Source organism: Rhipicephalus microplus, chromosome 1, assembly GCF_043290135.1.
Source record: "Rhipicephalus microplus isolate Deutch F79 chromosome 1, USDA_Rmic, whole genome shotgun sequence".
Classification (NCBI taxonomy): Eukaryota; Metazoa; Arthropoda; class Arachnida; order Ixodida; family Ixodidae; genus Rhipicephalus; species Rhipicephalus microplus.
This window is the reverse complement of record NC_134700.1, coordinates 188,295,055-188,321,962: the sequence shown is the minus strand read 5'-3', so window position 1 is coordinate 188,321,962 and position 26,908 is coordinate 188,295,055. Positions and strand designations below refer to the sequence as shown.

The following is a 26,908-nucleotide window of genomic DNA, read 5'->3' as shown; positions in this document are numbered from 1 at the left end:
GTGGCGGCACGAGAGAATCGAGCGAGTCTCTTTCTGTGGGGGCGTTTGGCTTGAACGGTTGTCTCTCGCAGTGGCACCTCGGTCCACGGCACCGCGGGCCGTCTGCCGCATCCCTTGCGGTGAGTCAAACGTTGGCGCAGCCGCCTTGTGTTTGTCATGTTGTTGACTGTTGTTTAATATTCTGTAAAGATGTCTTAATGAAGATGTCTTTAATATTGTGTAAAGATGTAAAGATGTCTTTAATATTGTGTAAAGATGTAAAGATCACGATTGATCTTATAATTCGGCTGGCAATATTGTTGTTCTCAGAGCAGTTGAAAAAATGTGTGTTGTTGATTGGTTTGTTCCGGCCGTGTCTGTACTCTGTTTGTTCACTCCAAGAGCGTGGCGCTCGCTCTCTATTTCTAGACCCCCCCCCCCCCAGCCCCACATATGAAACAAATCAATCAGTGGCATAGAGATGCTGGTGAAAATCTTTCTTTTTCGGAACAGATATCGATCTTTGTTTCTCTTTCTCTGTGTAACACGCGGCCCCACATCGGCTCACCTTTAAGGAGGAATCCTGAGATTTCTATGCTTCAAGGTTGTCTGTATAACACAAACTATCCCGAAAAAGCTGGAGCTGTGAACTTCAGGCTCGCCGTGTTCGCATGAGTAAAGATGAACAAAAGCATAAAAACACGTTAGAAAAGAAGCTGCGTGTTCACTCTGTCTGGGCGTTGAAAAACGAAAGAAGGCGTTGACATCACGCGACCAGGCCCCAATCAGTAAGTCCTCTAAAGCTTCGGAATTGTTGCCTCGTTGCCAACAGAATAGAACGTGGATATTAAAAGTGTACTTATGACATCAACATGCCGCAGTCATTGTGTGAGAAGGTCGAGAATAAGCGCCATGGTGGAACAGGCCAGAGCGAGACTCCGCTCATCACTACTGCCATTGTGAGGAATAGACAATGCATGGTGCGGCGGCCCTGACTCTGCAAGATAAACATGCATGCTACCCGAATGCAACTCCGAGGCGTTCTGTAAATTGAGAATTTCGAGGCAGAAATGGAAAGTTCAACCGCAGAACAGGAGGCCAATAAGCTAGGCTTTCACTTTCACATTCGTAGAAATCTTCAAGCACCCCCTGTTTTTTTTTCGTTATTTCTCGCACGCTGTCTTTGTCTATTTAAAGAAATGCTGAATGCTTCCTGACTTTTTTCGGTAACTCTTCGTGAACGTCTAGTGTATGCCTATGCCTCGTGCATATAGTAGACGAGTCTCGGTCAACCTCGCTCTCCTGCCTTTCATTTATCGTTAGAGTCATCATTCTCCGTAAAACATTCATGATATTCGAAGTACGTTCACGAGAGAGAAAACAATAAGGGACTAATGACTTCTAAGCGTAATTACACTTAGCATGAGATATATGGCTCGCTTACCTTGAGGCTAAAAGCATCTGCGATAAACGAAAACTCTTGTGGGAACATTGACCTCAGTCAAACTGTGACAGCTTCCTGTCCAATCTCCAGTCGCAGTAAATAAAGTGGAATTCAATTGAACTGAACACTTAGACATATATTTTGAATCAGTCTCGCAGCTCAAGCGAGTATAAATATTATACGTGAAATATGGAAGAAATAATATTACTATTTATATGAACATACAACGTAAAGCTATGTTGAGAGAACCATTATCAAAGTATAATAATGACATACAAGTAATAAGCACAGCTCTAAAATTCAGCACAATACACTTCCAAAAGTTTGAGTCAGGAAAAAAAGCTAAACTTCCAATAATGCAGCTGTCCCATTAATCCGCTTAAGTTTGTTCCAAAATGAGAATTTTTTTATTTTCGTGCGGGCGTCAGCAGAGTTTCCCGACACTTGCGCGTACACTTCTTTACACTTTTGTACCATGACTCACCAACGTTTGTGTCATCTCTATGAAGTTGCTCATGTAGTTGGGTTGTCACATTTGTAGCGATGCGATCGTAAACGAGCTTTGGCCACCATGTACTTGAGCGACAACGCTGATAGCAATAATTATGTCCAGGATATATTCGTTTTCTTTATAGTTACTGGTCACGTAACAAACTTGCTCCATGCAGGTTATCTGGGACTTTGACCTAATGTCAAAGCCACAAATAAACCATTTGTAGGATATTTTTACTCTGGGAATATTGTCGCGTTGCTTTCCCCGATGAAATGACGTGCAATTTATTCCGAAGTGAACTGCCGCAGCATTTGTGTGTAAGTAGCTGAGAACCTGCCGCAAAAAGAGCGCACGAAATTTAGTTTTTTTAGAGTTTTGACGGTTTTTGAATCCGTGCCCCGTTTAACGATGCTCCCCAAGCTTGGTGGTGGTGGTAAAAAACATTTATTTCAGAAAAAGTTTACTAGACAGTGCCGACGTGGCGCATAGGAGTGCTAGAGTGGCCAGACGCTATTCTGGGACGCCAGTGGAGCTGGAAGCTGCCCGTGCGCGCTCCACCAAAGAGCTTTGCGCAGCCAACGTAGAGCAGCCGAGCAGGTGCTCCTCCCAAGCCTCTCTGGTTGGGATAGGGAAAGGGGATGAGAAATGAACGGGATTAACTGGGCAAGATGCTACGACGTGATATGTGTCGGCGAGGACATGACAGGTCGAGCAGGTGCCATTGATTTCCGGCAAAAAGTGCCTGGCGACCGCCGGACTCAAAAAGGTGTTCGTCTGCAGGCGGCGTAGCAGTCGTTCGTCCACTTTCTCCAGACCGCGTGCAGGGTCCGCGTAGAGGTGGCGCGAAGACCGGTAATAAGCCAACATTTTGTGAAAGCGCGTCAGGTTGGTGTTGCCAGATTCCGTCTCGAGGCATGGAGGGTCAACGGCCCGGGTAGGAGAAGCGCGGGCAGCGGCATTTGCCGTCTCGTTGCCGGGCAGACCCGAGTGGCCTGGGTTCCAGACTATACGAATGGGATGAGGGTTAAAGCGCCAAGAGGCTGCCTGAAGTAGGCGAGCCGCCAGCGGGGCAATGGAACCCTGAAGGTACTGTGAACAGGTGGAGCGCGAGTCCATCAGTTTGATGCGTGAGGCAGGGTGAGAGGCGGCCAAAGCTATGGCAACCTCTTCAGCGTGCGTTACTGTGTCTGCTCGAAAGGAGAGGCCATCGATGTGTTTGCCCTCTGTGATCACGGCCGCCTTAATGTGCCCCGAGGGGGAGGGAACCAAGACGTCTACGTAGAAAACACCAGGACGATCGGAGTGTCGCGTATGAAGGGCCGTGGTGCGTGCTTGTCTACGGCCGGGATGGAGGTCGGGGTCCATATTACGGGGTAGAGGTTCCACCCATACCTTTTGACGCCAGAGCTCTGGTACCGGCCGCAGAGGGTCTTGGTCAGATATCGGGTTAAGGCCAAGTCTGTGTAGAAAACGGCGCCCTGAAGGCGTCTGCGACAGTCGATTGATTTGGTTAACGCGATGAGCTTCGCACATCTCTGCGAAGGTGTTGTGTAGCCCAGAGCCGCGAATCGGCTGTTGGAGGTTGCAATAGGTAGGTCCAGAGCGCGTTTATATACCGAACGAAGAAGGACGTCCACCTGGTGCTCGTGTCGACAACGCAGGCTAAGGTAAGGTGAGGCGTAGAGGACGTGACTGGTCACAAACGCGTGGGCCAATCAGACGGACTCAGACCCGTGCAGGCCGCCGCGCTTGGTAGATACCCGCCGTATCATGTGGCTCACCTGTTCGCTGGTGTGTCTGAGGCCTGCTATTGTGCCCTTGGGATCCAAGGAAGATGTAAGATGAAGCCCAAGAATCCGACTATTTTGAACTGACGGCACGGGCCCGGACGGAAAAAAAATTTGAGGCGGCGGTAGCGGAGAGACTGAAATAAGAGCCGATTTAGCTGTGGAGCACTCCAGACCGCATGAACCAGCGTAGGTGTCCACCAGAAGGGCAGCCTTTTGCAGGTGTTCTTCGATTTGCGCTAAGGAGCTGGTGTTGGTCCTGATTGTGATATCGTCCGCATATAGTACGTGCTGTATTCCCTCGACCTCGCTTAGAAAAGAGGGGAGGTTCATCATCGCCAGGTTAAAAAGCAGAGGAGATAAGACTGCCCCTTGAGGTGTACCCCGCGTGCCTAATAAGTACGGGCCGTGTTCAGTAGAATTGAGGCAAATGAAGGCGGCGCCATGTGATAGAAGGCGCGAATGTAGTTGAGAGTCTTCTGCCCGCAGTTTGTGGTAGACAGGTTAGTGAGTATAGTGCTGTGTTTGACGTTGTCGAATGCCCCGCGGAGATCGAGGGCGAGCACGGCTTTATCGTTATGGCGCATAGTAGTCGGCTCTATGATATCGTGTTGAAGCTGGAGCAGGACGTCCTGCGCCGACAGAGCTTGCGAGACTCCAAGGCACTGTGATTTAGCTTTCTTGCTTGTCATACAGCGCATTACACCTATAGCAGCTGCTGCTGCATCTAATGGGCAGTGGAAAGAACAATCAATTTTTTCTCTGTGCTAGAGCGTCTCCTGTGGTTCAAAATACTGAGTGTTCTTGAATGTTGCACTCCACAGCATAGTTAGGTTACGTAAACTGTCGTAATATGACGCACCACCTGTGTTACCAAGAAAATTATACTTAAATGCTGTGCAATAAATTCGTCATGTCATAAAATAAAATCCGCGAGTACTTCTGTGTGTGTGTGTGTGTGTGTGTGTGTGTGTGTTTGTGTGTGTGTGCGTGTGCGTGTGCGTGTGTGTGTGTGTGTGTGTGTGTGTGTGTGTGTGTGTGTGTGTGTGTGTGTGTGTGTGTGTGTGTGTGTGTGTGTGTGTGAGTGAGTGTGTGTGTTTGTCAATCAAAAGAACAGGATTCACGTTCATAAATTCGCACAAAATTTGTGCTCTAAAGAGAAATGGTTGCAAATACAGTGATCATGTAGCAACGGGGACTAGTAAATACTCGTTTGTACAGGCGAACAAAGTTCCTCATATCCATAAAACTGATCTACCCTAGAGCTATAGAATAAAAATTGGTTACCTCTAGTATATCCCACCTTTACTGCACCCGAACGCAATATTCTACTTATTAACTCTACTAACCTACCGGATATTTCTCTGCAAAAAAAAAAAGAATGAATTGTTCTTCAGGTACAGCGTCACAAGGAATAGTGTGTCTCGTATTAAAGAAGGAGTAAACGTTTGTTCATGTAATAAACTTCAGCATACTATACATCTGGGGGGGGGGGGGGGGGTTTGTCCGTGCAAATCCAACAACACCTAGCGCACGTGTGTCCCACAGAAATTGGGCAAACCACATATTCACCACTGGTTCACTAAAAAAGGAGACGCTGTGCGCTGTCAAGGACATGGAGCCATCATGTCTTTTTCAGATGCACATTGTTCACAAATCAAGTAAAATGATTACTAGCTGAACCTGTTCAACGAATGGGCTTAAATGCATCCCTTTAGGGTGTTTTTTCTTTTGGTGCAACTGAGGAACGATTGCGAAGCCGTGTGCAATTTTTACTGGAGACAAAAAGGTTAGAATCATGTTAGGTTTATGTACAATTTAAGTGTTTCAACGATTTGGCTTGTAAAGTTCTTTTTTAATACTATATATGTTCCTTCTGTTTTTTTTAATTTTTATAGTTTTGTGAAAACTTTGATTTAGCCAGTGAATGTTTCACTCCTAAACCATCCACTCCTAAACGTATTCCGATCGTGAAACAATAATATCTCTTAAATGAAGTACCACTCTCCCTGGGGCCGATCCCTTGCAGTGGGCTGCACCAGGTCGCTAAGGAACAACCAAACAAGCAATTCCACTACCCTCTGTTCACCTAATAAAAATGACCTAAGAAAACAACAAACGTCCACGTATACGCAGCACAAATCGGCCCACCCCACCACTCCCGGCCGATGCAATAAAAGTGACAAATAAAACACCAGGGCGGCGAACGCTAATTACGATGGATCATGAAAGTACAAGCGTGGGCGGCAAGCTAGACAAAGCGACGCATGTCGTGGCAAAACGATGCACGCTGCCGAATTGGCAAAAAAAACTTCGGAGAAGCGTGCACTAAATTAATTCAGGTTTGGTTGAAGGTTGCGGTATCAGCTAAGGTTCGAAATATTAGGGCCAACTCTTTCACCCGTTCATCTACCTTCATAGAGTTCAATGGCTTATCGAACTTTTTTTTAGCTGCAACCAGCAATATTATAGTGTAGCTAGAACTATATAGTAATACGAGCTCCTGCTGATTCAAAACTTCTACTATAAAAATGTGCTCTTATTTCTTCACAGTCATTCTAAGCAGAGTTTTCATTAACTGAACGTCATGACTAGATAAACCGGTCTGAATGAGTTTTGTACGTGCGTCAATATAGTTTACAAAGCACACGACCGATAAGCAGTGATGTCATTATCACAAAAGTTCATTTTAAGTGCACGTGTTGTGGAATTTTTTAAAGGAAATATTGCCCGTTTTCTCTTCATATTTCCTATTGCTCGTCCCCATGGCGAGTGATCGTGCTGGACAACCTAAGAAGAGGATAGATTCAATTTTATTTGTACACCGAGCAATAACTTTAGCAAAGCTTCACTGACAAACAGCAGATGTGTGCATGGATCGAATGTGTCCCCGTGAGCGTATATAAACCAGTATACACTCGGGTTGTATTTATGCGTCCTAACTAATATTGCTGAGGCAGAGTACGCAAAAGGCAAACGTTTAGCGGGGCGCCCTGAGGTCTAGATTGATAATGGAGCCAGTTTTCAGATTGCCCTTCATCGTACTTGGTACTCTTTGCTTAACTATAGCACCAGTTCTCACAGGAAAAGGCAAGCACCATTTGAAGCATGACACTGCCGATGCCAAAGCGGTAGGTGTTTACACGTGCTTTCTTTGCTTATGTTCCCCTGCATCTATATATCTTTGTGTAATTCAGTTACCGCCGTTCGCTAGCCAGTGTTCACGTATACCATCAAAAATGTTTTTAGAAAAATGGAAGCTTGTGGAAGCTTATGGCACCGTATCTATACGTTGCATTTATAGATAGATATGTTGAACACTGTAGCAGAAATATTTTAAATGCGAAACATTTTTAGTGAACTTCGGCGACTTAGAGCGTATCTATCTATCTATCTATATATCTATTTATCTATCTATCTATCTATCTATCTATCTACCTACCTATCTATCTATCTATCTATCTATCTATGTATATATCTATCTATCTATCTATCCATCCATCTATCTATCTAGCCACCGACGACTTTGAGCTCTCCTGGCCGTTTCGTTAATGGTATCAATACTGAATTTGCTATGGCATAACATGATTCTATGACGAGCATAGTTGACTAGTCATAACACAATTACCATAATATTGTCACGTGATTATAGAATGACCACAACGTCTGTTCACAGGAGCAGCAGCACTGGACGTCGAGCTGAACTGAACGTTAGAGCACGAGCACCACAAACAGTCCTCTTCTTTTTCACACCATGGCACATACTCGCATTAGCATGGCTCAACCTCGTTCCATGTCTGTGGCATTACCCACCTTCCAAAAAAAGTACCACCCCGATGATCAATGCTGATTAAAAGTTAAAGTAATCAGGTGCACGCACAAACACGCATGATGAAGCAGTGCCAGGTGGCTCGGGGGTTGTGTGGCTTCATCCGTGACACATGAACAATGTCGGCCTGCTGGGAACATTGAGATCGCTGAGCTGTGTCTTCAAGCAAGATTTCGTAGTTGACATCTGTGAGGCGCCGTAGTACTCTATAAGGACCGGAGTAGCAATGAAGTAACTCTTCCTAGCGGCCCCATCGGCGAACGGAGATCCACAGCCACATCAGATCACCGGGTTGCTAAATAACATGGCGATGACGGGAGTTGTACCTCTGTGAGTCGATGAGTTGTTGTTTTCGGATCCACTCGAGTGCCAGCTGGCGGGCCGCGTCGGCGAGCCGGATAATGTCGTTCGTATCAGTAGGAATATCGGTCATGTCAGGCAAGAGCATGGCATCCAGCATCGTAATTGCTTCTCGGCCGTGAAGCAACCGGAAAGGAGTGAAACCCGTTGTCTCTTGAACCGCAGTGTTGTAAGTGATTGTTACGTATGGCCAAATTTCATCCCAGTTTTTGTGATTGCGGTCGACGTACATAGATAGCATGTCAGCGAGCGTCTTGTTTAATCTCTCCGTCAGACCATTGGTTTGTGAATGGTATGCGGTCGTTATGCGATGAGCTGTTCCACTGAGTCTCATGACGTCTTGCATCAATTGGGCTGTAAAGGCTGTTCCACGGTCAGTGATAAGAACTGTTGGCGCTCCATGGCGGAGTACGATGTTGCTGATGAAAAAATACTCAATCTCATTGGCAGTGCCTCGTTGTAGGGCTTTCGTTTCGCAGTATTTTGTTAAATAGTCAATGGCGACTACGATCCAGCGGTTGCCATCATATGACTTCGGGAAGGGCGCAAGCAAGCCCATACAGATTCGTTCAAACGGTTGTGACGGGGGTGCAACAGGCTGAAATAAACCAGCAGGGCGCACAGGTGAGGCTTTACGGCGCTGGCAATGATTGCACGTTTTAACGTAATGCTTGACATCATGGGTGAGCTTTGGCCAGTAGTAGCGAGTCCGAATCCAGGCAAGGGTACGTGCGAATCCTCTGTGGCCGGAGGAAGGCTCATCGTGGCAGGCTGGTAAAATGTCAGCACGTAGCCCTGGTGGAACGACGAGGAGGTATTCAGTCGCATAAGGTTTGAAGTTCTTTTTGTAGATATCATTGCGGAGACAAAACGAACCTGAACGTGCGAATGCCGATGCTGGACTCGAGCTGTGACATTAAAGGTAATTGATAAGTTGGCGGAATTCTGAATCATTCCACTGTTGTTGGGCCAAGTCAGATTCACTGACTGCACAAAGAAAATGGCCATCGGTGTCATCGTCGCTTGATGTCGTCGCGAGGGGAGCGCGCGAAAGGCAATCAGCATCAGTGTGCCTAAGGCCCAACTTGTAGACGACTGTAACCTAAATTCTTGAAGGCGCAAGCTCCACCTGACGAGGCGCCCTGAAGGGTCCTTGAGATTGACCAGCCAACAGAGGGCATGAGAGGTTAGTTTCCGCGATGCCACTACTCTTGTTGTCACAGTCGCTCTCCACAGTTACCAACATACTGGCTCGCGGCGGAAGTGCGAAGTGCGGCGAAATTCGAAGTGTTGTGGGCTGCGCAACTGCATCTTTATCCTTTTGTAGGGCTGCATGGTCGTTAGATAACGTTATGAGCAGGTCGAGAAGGTTAATAATGGCTCCATGCTCGCGGAGAAAATCAATTCCGAGAAATAGGTTTATGGAGCATTCGCGCAATACAACGAAGGAAACAATGTATGTCGACTCACGAATTCGGAGGCGGGCAGTGAATATTCCCAGCGGTGTCAATAGGTGACCTCCCGCAGTCCGGTGGTTGGTTTCATGTCCCCAAGGTGTCGTTACCTTTCTTAGCTGTGCAGCGAGGTCAGCGCTTATAACGGAATAATCGGCATCTGTATCTACCAGAGCGGTCAGCGGGTGGTTGTCGACAAGGACAGAGGTGCGAGCAGAGACACGTTTGTCGTCGATGGCACTCGTCGATGAAAGGATGTCGTCGGGTGTCGGCAGGCGGATCAGGGGAGGGTCTTGTAACGGTCGATCAACAGCGGCCTCACCCCCAGAGTTCGCTGTTCTTGGTTTCCCCGGCGCGGGCTCGTGGATCTAGGCGATCGTTCTGCAAGGACGTTCGCAAAGGTCGATTGTTGGCCAGGTGACGTGGAACGCCGTGTAGACGGTGAGCGGGATTGCCGGTGCGGAAGGGTTGAAGATTGCTGGCTTGCCAAGTATTCGGCGATAACACGGGACCGCTCGCCATCTCTGGGTCGACGAGCATGCGGACTAAAGCCAGGAAGACCCATGTGCCTGTATGCGCACTCACGGTAGATGAGACCTGGTTCACCACAGTGATAACTGAGAGGCCGGTTGTCGGGAGCACGCCATACACTGAATTTCCGTATAAGGGGTGGGTTGCCCTACTGCGGTGGTCCTGAGTAGAATGACGGCGCTGTCTGCAGGGTGGATGGACGGGACGGATAGCGAACAGCCGGTGCAAGAGTACTTATTACTTCCGCACACGTTAATAGTGAAGCTTCGGCTGAATGCGGGGCCGTCATGGGTTGGACCTCGGCTGGACGCACAGGCGTCATGGGGTGCACCAGCTGCCGGACCTCTTCGCGAACGACATCCGTTAGAGCAGCAAGATGGGACTGAGAAGACACCACGTGCAGCTTTTGCAGCTCCTCGCACACAATACTGCGCACGAGCTCCGTCAGGTCTCTCATAGTCGAGACGTCAGGTGTTGGCAGGGCCGATGACACGGACGAAAGACGGCCAGGACGCTCATACCAATACTCTCCATTGTCGTGGCTTCGCGAAGGAAATCATCTACAGTGCTGGTGGTGGTGGTGGTGGTGGTGGTGGTGGAAAACATTTATTAAGAAAAGCACAGTGAGTTGCACTACAAATGCACTTGGGTGATCTCCTTATTACAGAAGTCCACTGGAGGTCATCGCTGCTCGGGCGCGGGCCAGCAGGGAGTGCTGAGCGTCTTGGGTGGATCAGCCGAGCAGGAACTCCTCCCAAGCCTCTCTTGTGGGTAGAGGGAAGGGGGATGAAAAAGGAAGAGTGATAGCTGGGCATACTGCAAATATGTGATACGTGTCGGCCAGCACCCCACAGTGCGCACACTATAGCCGTGTATACCCAGCATGAAATGGTGGGCGGCTGCAGGACACAAGAAGGTGTTCGTCTGCAAGCATCTCAGAAGTCACTCGTCTACTTTAGACAGACCCCGTGCAAGTTCTGGGTAAAGACGGCGCGAGTTTTGATAGTAATCAAGAATTTCGCTGTACTGCGTAAGAGCTGAGGTGCCTGGGGGAGACGTGAGGTCGAAAGAGGTAACGGCCCAAGAGAGAGAAATGCAGGTAGCGGCATGAGCCGCTTCGTTACCGGGGAGACCCGCGTGGCCAGGAGACCATACTATGCGGATGGAGTGAGGTTCAAAGCGCCATGAGGCAGCCTGGAGAAGGTCGGCGGCCAGAGGTGCTATGGTACTTTGAAGGTATCGGGAACAGGCAATGCGCGAGTTCGTGATGATCACTCTTGCTGAGCGGTGAGAGGCTGCCAAAGCGATGGCTACCTCTTCAGCCCGAGTTGCATACGGTGAACGGAAAGAGATGCCGTCAACGTGGTAACCCACGGATATCACTGCGGCCGTAAAGTGTCCCGAGGAGGTTGGGCCTGAGACATCTACGTAGAAGACACCAGGAGTGTTGGAGTATCGAGTATGGAGAAGTTGTGTTCGGGCTAAGCGTGTGCCTGTATTTTGACAGGGAACCATGTTGCGAGGAAGAGGCTCAGCCCAAAGTTTTTGCCGCCACAGCTACGGAACAGAGGAATCTGGTGGTAGAGTAGAGATCGGGTTCAGCGACAGCCTGTCCAGAAGGCGGTGTCCATGAACCGTCTGGGACAGGCGGTTAATTCGATTGGTGCGATGAGCCTCCCGCAACTCGGCATACGAGTTGTGCACACCCAAGGCCGCAAAGCGGCGATTGGAGGTAGCAATGGGGAGGCCTAGTGGTCGCTTATAAACCGATCTGAGCAGTGCGTCCAACAGGTTCTCGTGGTGACGACGCAAGCGAAGGTATGGGGAGCGTAGAGGACGCGGCTGGTTACAAACGCGTGAGCCAAGCGAAGGGAGTGCCGACCGCGAAGGCCGCCATGTTTGGTGGAGACCCGCCGAATCATACGGCTAACCTGCTGACTAGTGCGCCGAAGACACGCAATGGTGGAGCCAGGGTTCATAGCAAAAAAGATGACGAGGCCAAATATGCGGAGTTCTGCGACAACCGGTATGGGGCCAGATGGCAGAGATATCTGAGGTGGCGGTAGAGATGATACCGAGAGAAGAGATTATTTGGTAGGGGAACATTCCAGGCCGCATAATGAGGCGTAAGTGTCCACAATAAGTGCCGCGTGCTGTATGCGGTCTTCACTTTCTGCAGGGGAGCCCGAATTGGTCCAGATAGTGATGTCATCCGCGTATATAGCGTACTGTATGCCTTCGACCTGAGCGAGGAGCGCAGGAAGTTTGAGCATGGCCAAATTGAAAAGGATGGGCGATAGAACCGCTCCCTGTGGTGTACCGTGGGTGCCTCATGTATATACGGGCCATGTTCGGCAGAGTCGGTGCGGATGAAAGCGGTGCGATGTGAAAGGAATGACCTAATGTACCGGAAAGCTTTCGAGCCACAGTTCGTGCTGTTAAGACTGGTAAGGATGATGCTATGCTTTACATTGTCGAAGGCACCCCGGAGATCGAGGGCTAGGATGGCTTTGTCATTGTGGCGCATCGTATTAGGTACAATGATGTCGTGCTGGAGTTGGAGAAGGACGTCCTGCGCAGACAGATGGGGGCGAAACCCGAACATCGAGTCACCAAAGACGCCCCTCCTTTCCAGATATGCGGACAGGCGGTCGCGAACCACGGTCTGCATAAGTTTGGCCGTGCAAGAGGTAAGCGAGATGGGTCGCAACGCCTGATTGCTGACGGGCGTGCCTGATTTGGGAATGAATGTGACCACCGAAGTGGTCAATTCTGGGGGTAAGGGTTCACCGTCCCATACTGCGTTCATCAAATGTAAGAGTGAGATTTGTGCGGAATCGGGAAGGTTGGCTAATAGAGTGACTGTAATGCCATCCCTACCTGGTGCAGTACCTAGCTTCATTTTAGCTAACGCCGCCAGAAGATCGGGGAGCGTGAAGGGGGCATCAAGTTCTGAGTTTGGGAGCCCGGAGTAGACGTACTCAGAGCCCATGGGGTCAATCATACGACAAAGAAACGTGCCGCCATATCCACGAAGTGAATGATGATGAGTGGGCGAAGCTCCGGAGATAAACCTGGTAAACCATGAATCCTCCGTACATCTTGCCCACTCGATTTTATTACAACGCTTCTATAGCGCACGTCGCCGCACTGATTTGAACGATTGCCTTCCACCAATGACACGCGCCATATGTGACATCATTTCTATTTTACAACATCTCGCATCTCTCATCATCAACTACAAGTACCGCCGTCAAGTTTATAACATCTTGCATCTTTTCATCATCATCAGCTACAAGTACCGCCATCTAGTGAGCGCTGCAAGAACTAAACGAGAGGTGGCTACATACAGGGGACGCACAGCCCACGCCTTAAGGAGCTTCGCCCCTAATAGCGGTCGCAGAGGTCGTTTGCGAGTTGGCTCGTCGGGCCCTAGTAGGCATAGTAAGCGCGGCGAAGCTGGCGTCGTGTTTCCCCACGGGTGGTAGAGAAATCTAAGAGGCTCCGAAACAGTCACCATGTATTTTTTGAGCTCATCTGACCTGCAGCCTTCACGCAGGCATCGACCCAATTTGCATCCGCAAGCTGGGCAGAGTAGGCAGCAGCCTCCGAGGTAAGATTTCAATGCGGGAGCGAAGCTTACGATTTAGCTTAGATTGTCGATATCAGCGGGTAAGGCTGTGGCGTGCATCCCAAAGGTGGAGGAGGTGGGGATCCACTGCAGGGGCTGATGTGGAAGAGGGAATGTGTTTGGTGTATGATTGCTGTGTATGGAGGGCGAATGATGCCCACGCCTGGTAGTCCTCTGGGGAGGAGAGCAAGGGGAAAGGCTTAGTGGGAACAGCTGACCAGTCCGTGATACAGGCTTGGCGCCAGATTTGGCGCATTTTCTGCGTCAGGAAGGCGATATTCAGCAGCAAATGATCACTGCCAAGAGTGTCATCGAGGTTTTCCCACGTAGCCTGCCGAATATTACGCGTGAGTGAGAGGTCTGGACATGTATCGCATGTCGCCGAATTTCCCATACGCGTGGGATGCGCTGGGTCAGTGAGCAGTGCGAAACCAAGAACGGATGTAAGTTCTTTAGGCTTCCTGCCGCGAGGCTTTTCGAAGTGGTATCCCCAGTGTGGGCTAGGAGCATTGAAGTCTCCGACCACCACCAAGGGTTGCCGAGCCGCCGCTTAGAGAGCCCTGTAGAAGAGTTCCGCGAAAGTGACCCGCTGTATATGTGGGGGACAGTACACATTAAGAATATGAATTGCACCAACCTCTCCTTACATATACTTAATTAAAAAAAGAATATGAATTGATGGAGTACCTCGTTTCTGGGGAAGAACGGAGTTCATGCAGTAATCGTAGGGGAGGTCTAGGTCTAGATCGACCTGAACAGCCGTATATGTTTTGTGAACAAGTAGACTAGTGGTAGTGCCGCCTATATAGGAGCAGTAGCTGGAGAGGGTAGGGTTTTAACCGCATTCTTGAAGGGTGATGACGGCAAGAAGAGAGCACCGAGATTTAAGGAAGAGCAGATGTGCACGCTTTCGCCTGTTCCCGAATCCCCTGCAGTGTATTGAATTATTTCGAATTGAGATGATAGTGAAGATGTAAATGACGGAGTCGCCATGATGAAATATAAAGTTTTATGGCCCATCCTCCATGTCCTACTCCTGACTTTGCTTAGTTGGAAGGGAGATGGAAGCTGGATTGAAAGCCGCTGAAGAGGAACCGGCAATTTTGCGTCGACGCGGGACAGGATTGCTGTCCGTAGAGACCGAGCGTGAGCGAGTTTTGGTGCGAAACTGGGTGACAGCCCAGGCCTGAACCGCCTGAAACACCTTAGCTACAATGTGTTGAAAAATAATGGTAGACATGTGGCAAAGAACGGCATTTTCGAGGCGACTAATGCGGTCCTCCAATGGTAAGGTTTGGTCTATAGGAGTGGTCTGAGTTGCCCCCTGAGCTGGAGGGGCAGCCGACACCGTCGTCGGGGGAGTGGTATCACTACGCGGGGTGGGCGTAGCAGGATAGTCATTTTAGGGGTGGTGGGTTCAACCAATAGGGTAGCAGTGGGAGGTCCTGCCAATTTCTGCTGTAGCAGTTCGAGAGCTGCGATCTGCTTAGTGAGAGCTACAATTTGCCGCTGAAGAAGCGCGTTCTCTTTTCGTATAGTGGAGAGCTCTACGGAAGAAGGGAGAGGGGAGAGAAGCAGAGGCTGAGTAGCATTCATCTCTGCCCGGATGCCTACCTGAGGTGATCCCGTGACAAGCTGCGGGTAGTGAATTGAGGTGGCCGGTGGTGTGGTCGGCAGGTCACTGAGTGGTGAGTCATGCTTGGCTTGCGTATTCGCTGGTGGGCCTGGTGATGGAGGTGCAGTCCGTTTTGGGGTTGATGGTAGCTTAGGTTTCCGATACTTTACTGGGCGTCCCCGAGCACCGGTTTCACGTGGCCCGGAGCAGAGGAGGCATGTCGGGTTGCATTCATGTTGAGCTAGGTCTTCAGGAGTCAATTTGACTTAGTGCCACAGCGGGTACAGCGACCGGGAGTAGGTCGCGGACAAGCCGAGGGTTGATGACCAATGGTGCCGCAGAGAGAGCAGGCTGGGATGGTTTTCTTATACGGGCGCACGTAGGCCACGACACTGTGGTAGAAGATGAAGCGGGGGAGCTTCGTGCCCTCGAAGGTCACCTCCGCTACACTAGAGTCACCAAGTTTGCAGACCGTTAGGATAGTGCCTCGCGGCCATACGAGTTTGGATTTGATGCACTGCGGGGTTTCAGACGGGTTGATGGTGATCACACCCCGGCAGATTTCTCCTGACGCCTTGACGTGGCCCCGAAAAGGGAGCTGCTGGTCTCCCACCAGCAACTGAATATCCCCAAGCAGGCGCTGCGCCATGGATAGTGAGGTGACACTGCACACGAGAATGTTTTAGTCTCACACTGGCCACACGTGGAGCGTACTTGACGAGTGTTCTTTCAAGTATGAACGAATCACATCACCGACACGATCGGACGAGAGGATGGATTTGAGCTCGAAAGGAGCGCCCGGCTTCAGCACGACGATGTAATCGTCACGAGAGAGACGAGGGGTATGGCATGGTCGCCACTTGACTTGACGCATCGGCGAGGCAGAAGCTGTGATGCGCGCACCATCCATAGAGGGGCGCGAGGACGAGCTGTAGGTAGCCGCCTTTTGCTGCGCCACAGCGCGCTACCCATTTCCCATGGGCGCAGACGCGGCCTGGGATAGCTTCCGTTCCCAGAGTTTCGTCATGTCAGCTAAATACTCGTTCTCCGACGGCATGGCTTGGTCAGAGGAGGTGGATTCCATCGTCACAACTTGAAGCGTGGTCGGGTCATAGCCCGTAACCGTGGTAGTGGCCGCCATCGGGCCGGGAAAACTCGGGCGTTGCGGAGCTAGGCCTAAAGGGACGAGACCTAGCTCGGCGTCGCGTCGGCGTAGAGATAAAACATAAAGAAGTTGTCGAAAATGTGTCCCACCTGGACACGGGTGGTATCCACTCGGAGCAGAGAACTTGGCGGTGACAATGAGGCCAAGATTTTTTTGCCCCAGGCGTGAAGAACCGCAATAATCTTTGATCACTGTGCTGGGATCACAGTGCTGGGAGGGTTGCGCACTAGTCCAGCGAACAGCTGCTCTTTCAGTCCCCGCATCAGGAGGCGCACCTTCTTCTCTTCCGTCAATGAGGAGTCAACTCGCCTGAACAGCCGCGACATGTCTTCAATAACATGGCAACACTCTCGTTCGGACGCTGATTTCGGGAATTGAGGAGCCGCTCCGCTTGCTCTTCTCGGTCAGAGCTTCGGGAGGTATTCCGCAACTGGTTGCAAAACTCTGGCCAGGTTGTAATAGCGGCTTGATGGTTTTCGTACCAAGTGCGCGCAAAGTCCTCGAGGTAAAAGTAGACATACCGAAGCTTTCGCTGCTCGTTCCACTCGTTGACGCTGCCGCAATGGTTGTAGTCGTCAAGCCAGTCGTCGACGTCCTTGTAAGGGTCACCGTGGAATGGCTTCGGGGTTCGCGGGGCGTTGAAGAACCATGGAGGAGGCAGTATCGATGTCTCTTGGGTTTTCGTTCCTGCACTAGCCATAGTTCTGCCGAGTTGTGGAACTGGTCCGAATTCAGGAGGTGCGCCTAGTTGTGGCCTGCTACGCTGTAGATCAGCTGGTTCTTCCAAGTCGCGACTAGTGTCGGGACCTTGCTGCTGATTGCAGTGCATACACTACCCAGCACCTCCACGAGAAAACGTCACGTGATTACAGAAAGACCACAACGTCTGTTCACAGAAGCAGCAGCACTGGACGTCGATTATGATTATGATGATGATGATGATTATGATGATGATGATGATGATGATGATGATTATGATGATTATGATGATGATGATGATGATGATGATGATGATGATGATGATGATGATGATGATGATGATGATGATGGTCCTTGTTACTCTGGCGCACACCCTTATAGGGGGATCGGCCAAGAACCGGGTGGCGGGATCTTAAGTAAAAGGTTTATGGTTTTTCAAACACAAAGTAAATTTGGACTAAAAAATTATATAGAAAGAAGAGCCAAAAAAATCGAAAACGAGTATATCTGAGCAGGGATGCAGGCTATCAGATGCGATTTGAGACAGAGGTAATGGTGGGTCTTATACACACATATTCATATATATATATATATATATATATATATATATATATATATATATATATATATATATATATATATATATATATATATATATATATATATATATATATATATATATATATATATATATATATATATATATATATATATATGGGGCAGTTTAACATGGCAATCGCTTTGTTTCAATTAGGTAGTCAAATGTCAAATACCGCAGAGCAGACGTCCCTGTGGCTATAACCAAATTCAATGCTGCCAAACGATAAAGTTACTGCCACATTCAATTCTAATCCTAATTTTTTAAGTGGAGCTACCAGGTATCTTTTCCGCTGATAAGAATATCGTCGACAGAACAAAAAGCAATGATCTATAGTTTCCATATCTCGCAAATCTGACATAAAGGTGACGCCTTTAGACCAACTTTATGCAAATAATAATCTAGTTGCAGAATTCTGCAACACAATTTTGTATAATTAACTTTCAATTGCCGTGTTGCGCACCACTGTCTATTCCATCAGCATCTTGAATGTGTGAAATCACGAAATTTATCCAATGAGTAGCAGTTAGATTCATGCAAACAGAGGTTTCTAAACATTATTGCTGTCGCGTAAGCCGTATCAGGCAAAATCGGGATAAGGGGACCACTAAGAGATACTGTGGCTAGTGCATCCGCCATCTCATTGAGATATATGCCACGATGGCCTGGTACCCATAAGAGCTACAGTTTTTGCAAGTTTGTTGGTATGAGGTTTCAAACACGTGCATAAGTATTAAGTTGGCTCCTGAAGACAGCGCAGCACATACTGAAAAAAAATCTGTAAAGCTGAACCGAACGTTAGAGCACGAGCACCACAAACAGTCCTCTTCTTTTTCACACCATGGCACATACTCGCATTGGCATGGCTCAACCTCGTTTCATGCCTGTAGCAATATGCATGTCATGAATATTATCATTTACATTTCATGGTCTTGCTGCTCTTGCAGTAGGTTTCATTCCCATGACATGTTGCAAAACTGGTGTGGTACGCTATGACTGCATGGCGAATACAAGTGAAAGACCCTAACGTGGAAATCTGGACATGCATGTCATGTAAATGATGAGTCATAGCTACACGCCACGCTCATGCTGCTATACACGGTCGTTTCACTACCTCCACATATAAAAAATTTGGTATTACGTGACGTGATTTCATGACGACGGTATATGACTAGTGCAAACATGATAATCATGACATGCGTGTCATCTAACAACATCGCTACATGCCACGCTCTTAATGCGCTCGCGGCCGTTTTGCTAGCTTCACATATACAGAATTTGGTATTACCTAACGCTAACAGACGACGAAGGTAAGTGACACATCTAAAAATGACAATCTTGACATGCGTGTCATGTAACAACACGACTACATGCTACGCTCACGATGCGCTCGTGACCGTTTCGTGTATAAGTGACGTGAACGGATGACGAAGGTAAGTTACACGTCCAAACATGATACTCTGGACAAGCGTGTCTTGTAAAACATGACTACTTGCTACGCTCATAGCGCGCTTGCGGCCGTTTCGCTGGCTCCACATATACCAAATTTGGTATCACGTGAGGTCAATAGACGACGAAGGTAAATGACACGTCCAAATATGATTATCTTGACAAAGAAGTCATTTACGGCATAGTCTACGTCCGCCTCGTAGCGTTGTGCTAATTTTAGAGTGACCTTTCAACCTTCCTCATTCGTGCTTCGCATATCATCGATTCCCACTTTACGTGGGATCTGCCATTTCTTTTCTTTCAGTCAAGGCTTTTTCTTATTTGATACTTCTGAAGGACTAGCTTTAGCAAAGCTGTTTTCACGAATGCGTTCTATTCGATAATTCTGAGGAATTTACTCAACGATGACCGAGACTTTGTCGCACGCCCGCCTACTCCCGCAGGCAGATATATAATAGATAGATAGATAGATAGATAGATAGATAGATAGATAGATAGATAGATAGACAGATAGATAGATAGATAGATAGATAGATAGATAGATAGATAGATAGATAGCTGGATAGATAGATAGATAGATAGATAGATAGATAGATAGATAGATAGATAGATAGATAGATAGATAGATAGATAGATAGATAGATAGATAGATAGATAGATAGATAGATAGATAGATAGATAGATAGATAGATAGATAGATAGATAGATAGATAGATAGATAGATAGATAGATAGATAGATAGATAGATAGATAGATAGATAGATAGATAGATAGATAGATGTACTTTTACATAACTTCTACTGCTCAAGCTGATCTCACAGATCGCCATGGCAGTTGTAGTGCAAAAGTTTTCCACCACCGCTGCCAGTGTGTGTAACTACTGTAGCAGGAAATAAGAAAAATAAGAAAATATGAAATGAGAAACAAATCTGGGAATGTCAGCCACGATTACTGACAGTCGACATTAAGAAAGCACCAGCACCTCCGATTAGATTTTAAGCAGCTATTCAATATCAAATGGCAGCGTCAATCTTGGTGAGCATGCCAATACCTTTGGTGGTGCGTGTTATTCTTTGCTTCCACCCACAACTTACATCGTCTTTGGTAAACAATCTTTTCCTGCTTTCGGGCATGATTTTGGTGAGTGATGCATACATATATTACAGGAAAACCTGTTATGACGTCACACGAGGCAATTTTTATTGCTGTAGTTGCCTGCTACTGCCACCTTTGCCACTGATGTGCGCAACTGCTCTCGCACAAAGCGAAAGTGAAATGTAAAAAAATGGCCCATATCTGCATGTAATCTGCAAATGTCATCGAAAGACGATAGTCTTGCGTGTGGAGAGAGGGAACAAAACATTTATTTCAGGTTCTGCGCAAGAAAATTGGTGAATGGTATTCCGGAGGCGCTGCGTTAGAGTGCCTCGAGCGTGCAGCGGAGGCGAACGAGCGCATCAAGTCACGTCACACGTTATACATGAGCGCCATCTGGCAGTTTCGTTTGGAAAACAAAGCGCGTGGCCGTGAGCGCACGTCTCAGAGGTGATATGGTGTAGAACGCGAGGCGACGAGTAGGTGCCACCACCATCTCGTCTTAGCGAAGCGTTGGAAACGCTCCCCGTTCCGTGCAAGCGTTGCATGGTAAGCGCAGCGTGATAAGCGCTATGGTCCCTAAAATTACTTTTGTATGCGTTTTCTAGTAAAAGATGCATATGCAGATTATATGCGTGTTGTAATGAAGCCCCAGACAAGTGCAATAATTGCTTTTTAATTAACAATTGCGCAAGCATGAACGCTCAATTGGAGCGATATTGGTGGTCGCTGCGGATGGGGTCGGCCGTTTTAAGTACCCGATGCCGGTAAGAGCAGACAAACAGATAAATGTACAGACAGACAGACAGACAGACAGACAGACAGACAGACAGACAGACAGACAGACCAATATTTTTGCGTCGAAGGTTCCCAAGAATCGTCTTTAAAAAAACAATTTCGGAACGGACAGGATAAGGGCCCAGGCTATTTGCGTGGCAGCAGAGTATTCCACCACACGGTCATGATGGGGCTTTGAACAACCTTCGCGAAATCGCCATCTATCAGTGTCATGTCGGGCAAGCCATCATGTGAGCATCTGTAATATTGAAGGAAGTGTGAATTTAAGGGCTCGTTTTCTTTTTAAGACACAATAATAATGAGAACACACAATGATACCAAAAAAAGACAGTACAGGTATTGGTATTACAAGTAATTGTAACGTAAATGTAAAGAAAAGTGGACAAAAAGATAACTTCTCAACGGCAGAATTCAAACCTGAGACCTTCCAATAACGCTTCAAATGATCTACGACAGAGCTACGGTGGCAGCTATCACCCGTCTGCTTTATAGGATATATATATATATATATATATATATGTGTGTGTGTGTGTGTGTGTGTGTGTGTGTGTGTGTGTGTGTGTGTGTGTGTGTGTGTGTGTGTGTGTGTGTGTGTGTGTGCACTCAAATTTGCGAGGTGGCGCTGACTGGGACTACTGCATTTAAATGCACATACATACCCTGTAAAAGTGAGCAGAGAGATGACCACCACCGTGGCTGAGTGGCAGAGCAACGGAAAGGTTATTCCAAGGTCTTAGATTTGGATCCTGCCGGTAACAAGTTGTCTCTTTGTCCTCATTCATACGTAATATTGAGTCGTGGTAAATTAGGATAACAGCCAGGCAGTGTGAATCGCACAACTGGTAGGTCAATGATTGCATTATGAAACACTAAGCCATAATTCTTCTTCATCATCAGTCACAGCATGGTGTCATTTTGCCCTTGTGCAGCTTCGAAACATCATTGATCGAGGCACAGAATAATAGTAAACACCAAGACATTTTGATTGTGCATTTTTACAGATGTGCGATGGGTAGACTACCATGCTTTTCCACACTGCCCCGCCGCGTTGGTCTAGTGGCTAAGGTACTCGGCTGCTGACCCGCAGGGCGCGGGTTCGAATCTCGGCAGCGGCGGCTGCATTTCCGATGGAGGTGGAAATGTTGTAGGCCCGTGTGCTCAGATTTGGGTGCACGTTAAAGAACCCCAGGTAGTCTAAATTTCCGGAGCCCTCCACTACGGCGTCTCTCATAACCATATGGTGGTTTTGGGACGTTAAACCTCACATATCAATCAATCAATCGTGCTTCTCCACAGAATGATGATAAATGGTGCAGTAGAATTTTGTAAAGTTATGAATATTTGTGGCGTGGCGAGTATCTTGCATGTGAACTTGTACTTGTTGCTCTAAGAGTCTAACACTGGCTATGGAAAGCCTCCTTCATTAAAACCAAGAAATTACCGAGATGACACAACGCGATTGGAAACTTATGCTAAGTAGAACTAGCAAAACATTCACCTAGGCATGAAGACCACGAAATGATTGGTAGAAGAAAGACCGTCGCAAAGTAAGCTATGAATTCAAGTGAAAATACTTCATTTAACAATAAACGTAAAACTAGTACATGGGCCAACTACAGGCTTCTTTTAGCAAACTTAATAGTCAGGTCCTTCATGGCGTCGAGTTTGAAGGTGCATACAAATGGCGTGTATACTTTTCAGGTGTTTGACAACTTTGCCAGTGCCGTAGCCATCTTCGATGTAGACAAGGACGGTGACCTCGACTGTTTGTCAACTGTGCGCCTAGACTACGACAAGAATGCATCAACCGCTATATACTTCTGGACACTCAAAAACTTGAATGGACGCGCGTGAGTTCTCAGTCATAGTCGCGTGTGTTTTTACAAAGTTCCTTCGTTCTGTGTAGGAACGAAATTCTAAGTGATTCTGTATTCGTTCACTGCCACCTCATGACACTACTTGCGTTCGTCGTTTCGCTTGGTTAGAGACAGTTCACAAGCACCCCATATTATACTCCGTAAGATGAAGATCTAATGGAAAAATTACTCCTGATGTAATCTTGACACTGTCATTTTTACGACGCACGAGAAAGCAAACCCGAGAAAAAAAACATCGCTGCAAAAAGAGGGGATGAAGTATCGAGTAATAGACGTTCCAAACATTCCTAAATAGCGCATCTAACCTACAACCGAAAAAAAAAAGACAGGGAAAGTATGTTACAGACCTTTTTGACATGCGAACCAAAGGCGACGCAGGAGTTGCTATCCCACAATGAAAGTTACTGGCGGCTTGCATCAGTAAATAACGCTTCGCTCTTTGCTTTTCGTCCTTGTCTACTTTCAAGTGCCTCGTAGTGCTTATTATTGCTTAAATTCAGGTTGTAGGCCCGTAGGTAAGTGTGATCTTGGGTGCCAGCGAGCTTCTTTGTCATTCAGTGTCATAAAAAACAATGCATACTTTTGGACCTAATAACAACGATCAATAAAATGTCCAAACGTGAGGAGTTGTGATAGTTTCGTGAACGCACGCTTCGTGGTACAAAGCACCAACCACAAAGCAAATAAAAATGAAGAATGACAGCCTTCAAAAGTTAAAGGTTCTGATTTGCCCACTATTTCAATGTTGTCGCACTTTGTTTTTTTTAGCGTGGTGCAGTGTAATGTCCTATTATTCCTTCAACATTGCTACAACGATAGGCTAATGTGGTCTCGAATGGTTGCAGTAGTCTCATTATAATTGTCTTCACCTGTCTGCGATGCAATTGCCTATTTTACTTGTCGTTACATTTAACTATTCATACGATCGAATTGTCTGACATGCAGGATGGTCGTAACAGTTCAGCCCTAATCATGGTTGCTTGTTTCATAAAAAAAATGTGTTGGCTATTTGTAAAGAACATAATAAGTTCGCCGCCAAAACAAATCCTGGCCAGGTTCAAGCAAACCTTATTGTATACCGCTTGTTTGGAAAAGCGCTATCAATCTCTACCCATTTGTTTATTACTTTGAGCTTTAACATTCATTTCTGAATTCATAGCACCTGCACTACAACATTTTTCCAGCGGGTAGTTTTACATTCACCACGCTACCGAACATAAAAATTCTTATTTTCAGCTTCTCGCGCTCAAGTTTATTTATTTGTTAAACTTAACGCGTCATGCAATTGCTAACACAAACATTTCATCCCAATTTCAGGCAGAACATTTCTTTCCAAGTTGCTCCTGGACCAGCACCAAACCAGTTCTTAGTTAAAGATAAAAACTGTAAGTAATTGCTCATGTGCTCGAAGGAGCCATTGTACTGAGATTCATGGAATCGAAAACACACGAGCATTCAAAAGCTGTGGGAACTACGTTCTATGAAAGTCAAAATGAGACATGGTGGAAGTGTTGAGCCGATATATTACACAAACTAGACACATGTGGCGAATTCCTTCCTCTCACATTTTCAGGCTACATTTATTCAATAGAGACTTTCCAGTAATCTAAATTGGCTGTGGGAGTTTCCATTAACACATTGGTCGCAAATTCGTGCATTCGAAACCGAGGCTGATCTTTCATGTAGTGTTCCCGCAAATATTTAGCATATCGCTGCCTTCCTGCTGCTTGCGAGAGCAGTTATTTCTTCACATACAAAAGGTGAGGGAAGTCACCATGGCATAAAATTTAGTGCCGCTTGCGATAGAAATGTTCAAAACAACTACTTATTGTTCTTATGTGCTTACCGTTCCGACTCCACACAATTTATAAAGGTGTGGTAGTATTTACACTGTCTTCATCATTTGCGCTAATTAACCAGTTTTTGAAATACCTCATTGCAGCTGACGAACCAGTTCAAATCGGCACCTACGACTACACGGACTACAAGAACTGTGTCGTCATGGAGATGCCTTATCATGGTGGCGACGGTAAGACAGAGTAATGGTTTCTTACGGGCCACATAGAGCGGTTTTTGGACGTTTCTTTTCTGCAAGGAAGTAAAATAAATGCAAACATCGTTCTAAATGTGGCCATAGAGAGGCTACAATTGATACAATACTGATTACATATTCTCACTGGAAACTGCGCCATGTGCTTAAAGACCCATTTAAAGCTCAATTTTCCTGAAATAACCCTGCTTGGTAGAGTTGACGATTTGTGGCGCAGCTTATCTTCTATGAAGTATTTTTTGTGGTACATGTTCGATTGTGTAGCCTCAGCCTTCTCTCAACTCAACATAAGGTAGCACTTGGTTATTGGTCGATATAATCCCACTAATACGATGTCTACAAATACAGAGTGCGTCCTATGGGTGTCCGAGAAAGCTATCGACGACATTCCGCAACACTGCTTGGATCACTACGACGACAACTGCGAGGACGCGAAACTGGCTTACGACAAGGATTCCTGCTCTACGATGGAGAGCTAAATAAATAAATCTGACATTCCGTAACTACAGCGAGTCATTTCCGCCGGTTTCTGCCGAAGGTATTTCGCAGCAACGCTGTGCGAACGTAAGTAAAAATGCTGCCGTAAAGTCCACAGAATTCGACAACTCAGTGATTAAAAATTGGGTCTGATGCAGATTGATTGATATGTGAAGTTTAACGTCCCAAAACCACCATATGATTATGAGAGACGCCGTAGTGAAGGGCTTCGGATATTTCGACCACCTAGGGTTCTTTATTGTGCACCCAAGTCAAAACATCACATGGGCCTATAGCATTTCCGCCTCCATCAGAAATTCAACCGCCGCAGGCGGGATTCGATCCCGCGACCTGCGGGCCAGCCGTCTACTACCTTAGCCACTAGACCACCACGGCGGGGTGGTCTACTGACTAAGACTAGTCACTTAGTTGCATAACGAAGAACTGCTAAGCTGGAAAAAAGTGAGGCAGCTGCACAGTGGTTGTACGAAAACTGAGGAATCAGAGAAACTGTTGGCGTTCTTTCCTCCTTCCCCTCTTTCTAATGGTCACCTTCCTTTCACAACTCACATACCTTGGTATGCTACAAATCACAGTCATTTTTTCTCATCTTCCTTGTCTTGCTATCGCTCCCCTTTCCCACCTCCTTGCTATGTTATACTACAGTGGCTTTGGCACGTTTTCTTTTCCTCTGTCTTTCCGTTTCTGTCTCTTTTAATTTTGGTCCATTTTCGTTTGTCTATTTTTTCTTCTTACTTCTTTGTTTTTTTTTTCTTTATCAATTTTTGCACGTACTACACTCTAGCTCTCCCTTACTCTAGTTCTTTCTTCGTCTTTTCACGTTTCCTCCATTTCTTTTCCTGTATTTTTCGGTTTCTCTTTTTTTTTTTTTGTAAAACTATATTTCCTTCTTTGTGCGTACTCATTTTCCAGCTGTTTTACTGCATGTTGGAAGCTAATCTGAAAACAAACAAAACAACGAAGAGAGCGCGCACCGGTTCATCATAGATTGATTGATTGAACGAATTTTATGGAAGCCCTGCGGGACGCGCTCAGCGCGCAGAGGAGAACTCCCACGTCATGATGATAGCTTTTTTTTTCGCAATGCCAAGCACAACGACAAACAAACTGTCCCGCTGTATATATTTCGTACTGTATTGTCGTTTTTAAGTCGTGCTCAAACACTTTGCCAGTAACGTATTTAGACTGTAAATAAATTATGCTTGTACTGAACTGTTAAATAATGACGTAAATCCTACTTTGAAGATACAGAGCTAGCGCCACCTAAAACGAATCATTCACTACGGCGTGTCCCATAATCATATCTTTTTTTTTACGTTAGGCTTATCTTTCGCCTACTCAGTGCGCACAAAAAACTACTTGAAGTAATACGACATCCATGATACGCATGTAGTGCACGTCATCGTATATACAACCCGATCGCATAACGCCCCGATAGCCGTTTTCTTACCCAGCTTATATGGGCTCTTATCGAATTGAACGCTCATCGTGTGCAGAAAAAAAATAATTTCATTATCGTGCTGAAATAAATAAAATGACGTCATATAGACTCACAG

At 46.9% G+C, this 26,908-nt stretch overlaps 1 protein-coding gene across 1 annotated transcript; it reads left to right on the top strand.

Annotated features, from left to right (window-relative positions):
• The first annotated feature begins 6,622 nt into the window (after window positions 1-6,622).
• Window positions 6,623-25,357, top strand: LOC119178431 (uncharacterized). Its single transcript, XM_037429633.2, has 5 exons — window positions 6,623-6,834; window positions 22,629-22,777; window positions 24,122-24,189; window positions 24,747-24,833; window positions 25,203-25,357. The coding sequence occupies exons 1-5, from the start codon at window positions 6,715-6,717 to the stop codon at window positions 25,331-25,333; spliced, it is 555 nt and encodes a 184-aa protein (XP_037285530.2). The 5' UTR covers window positions 6,623-6,714; the 3' UTR covers window positions 25,334-25,357.
• Window positions 25,358-26,908: the final 1,551 nt, after the last annotated feature.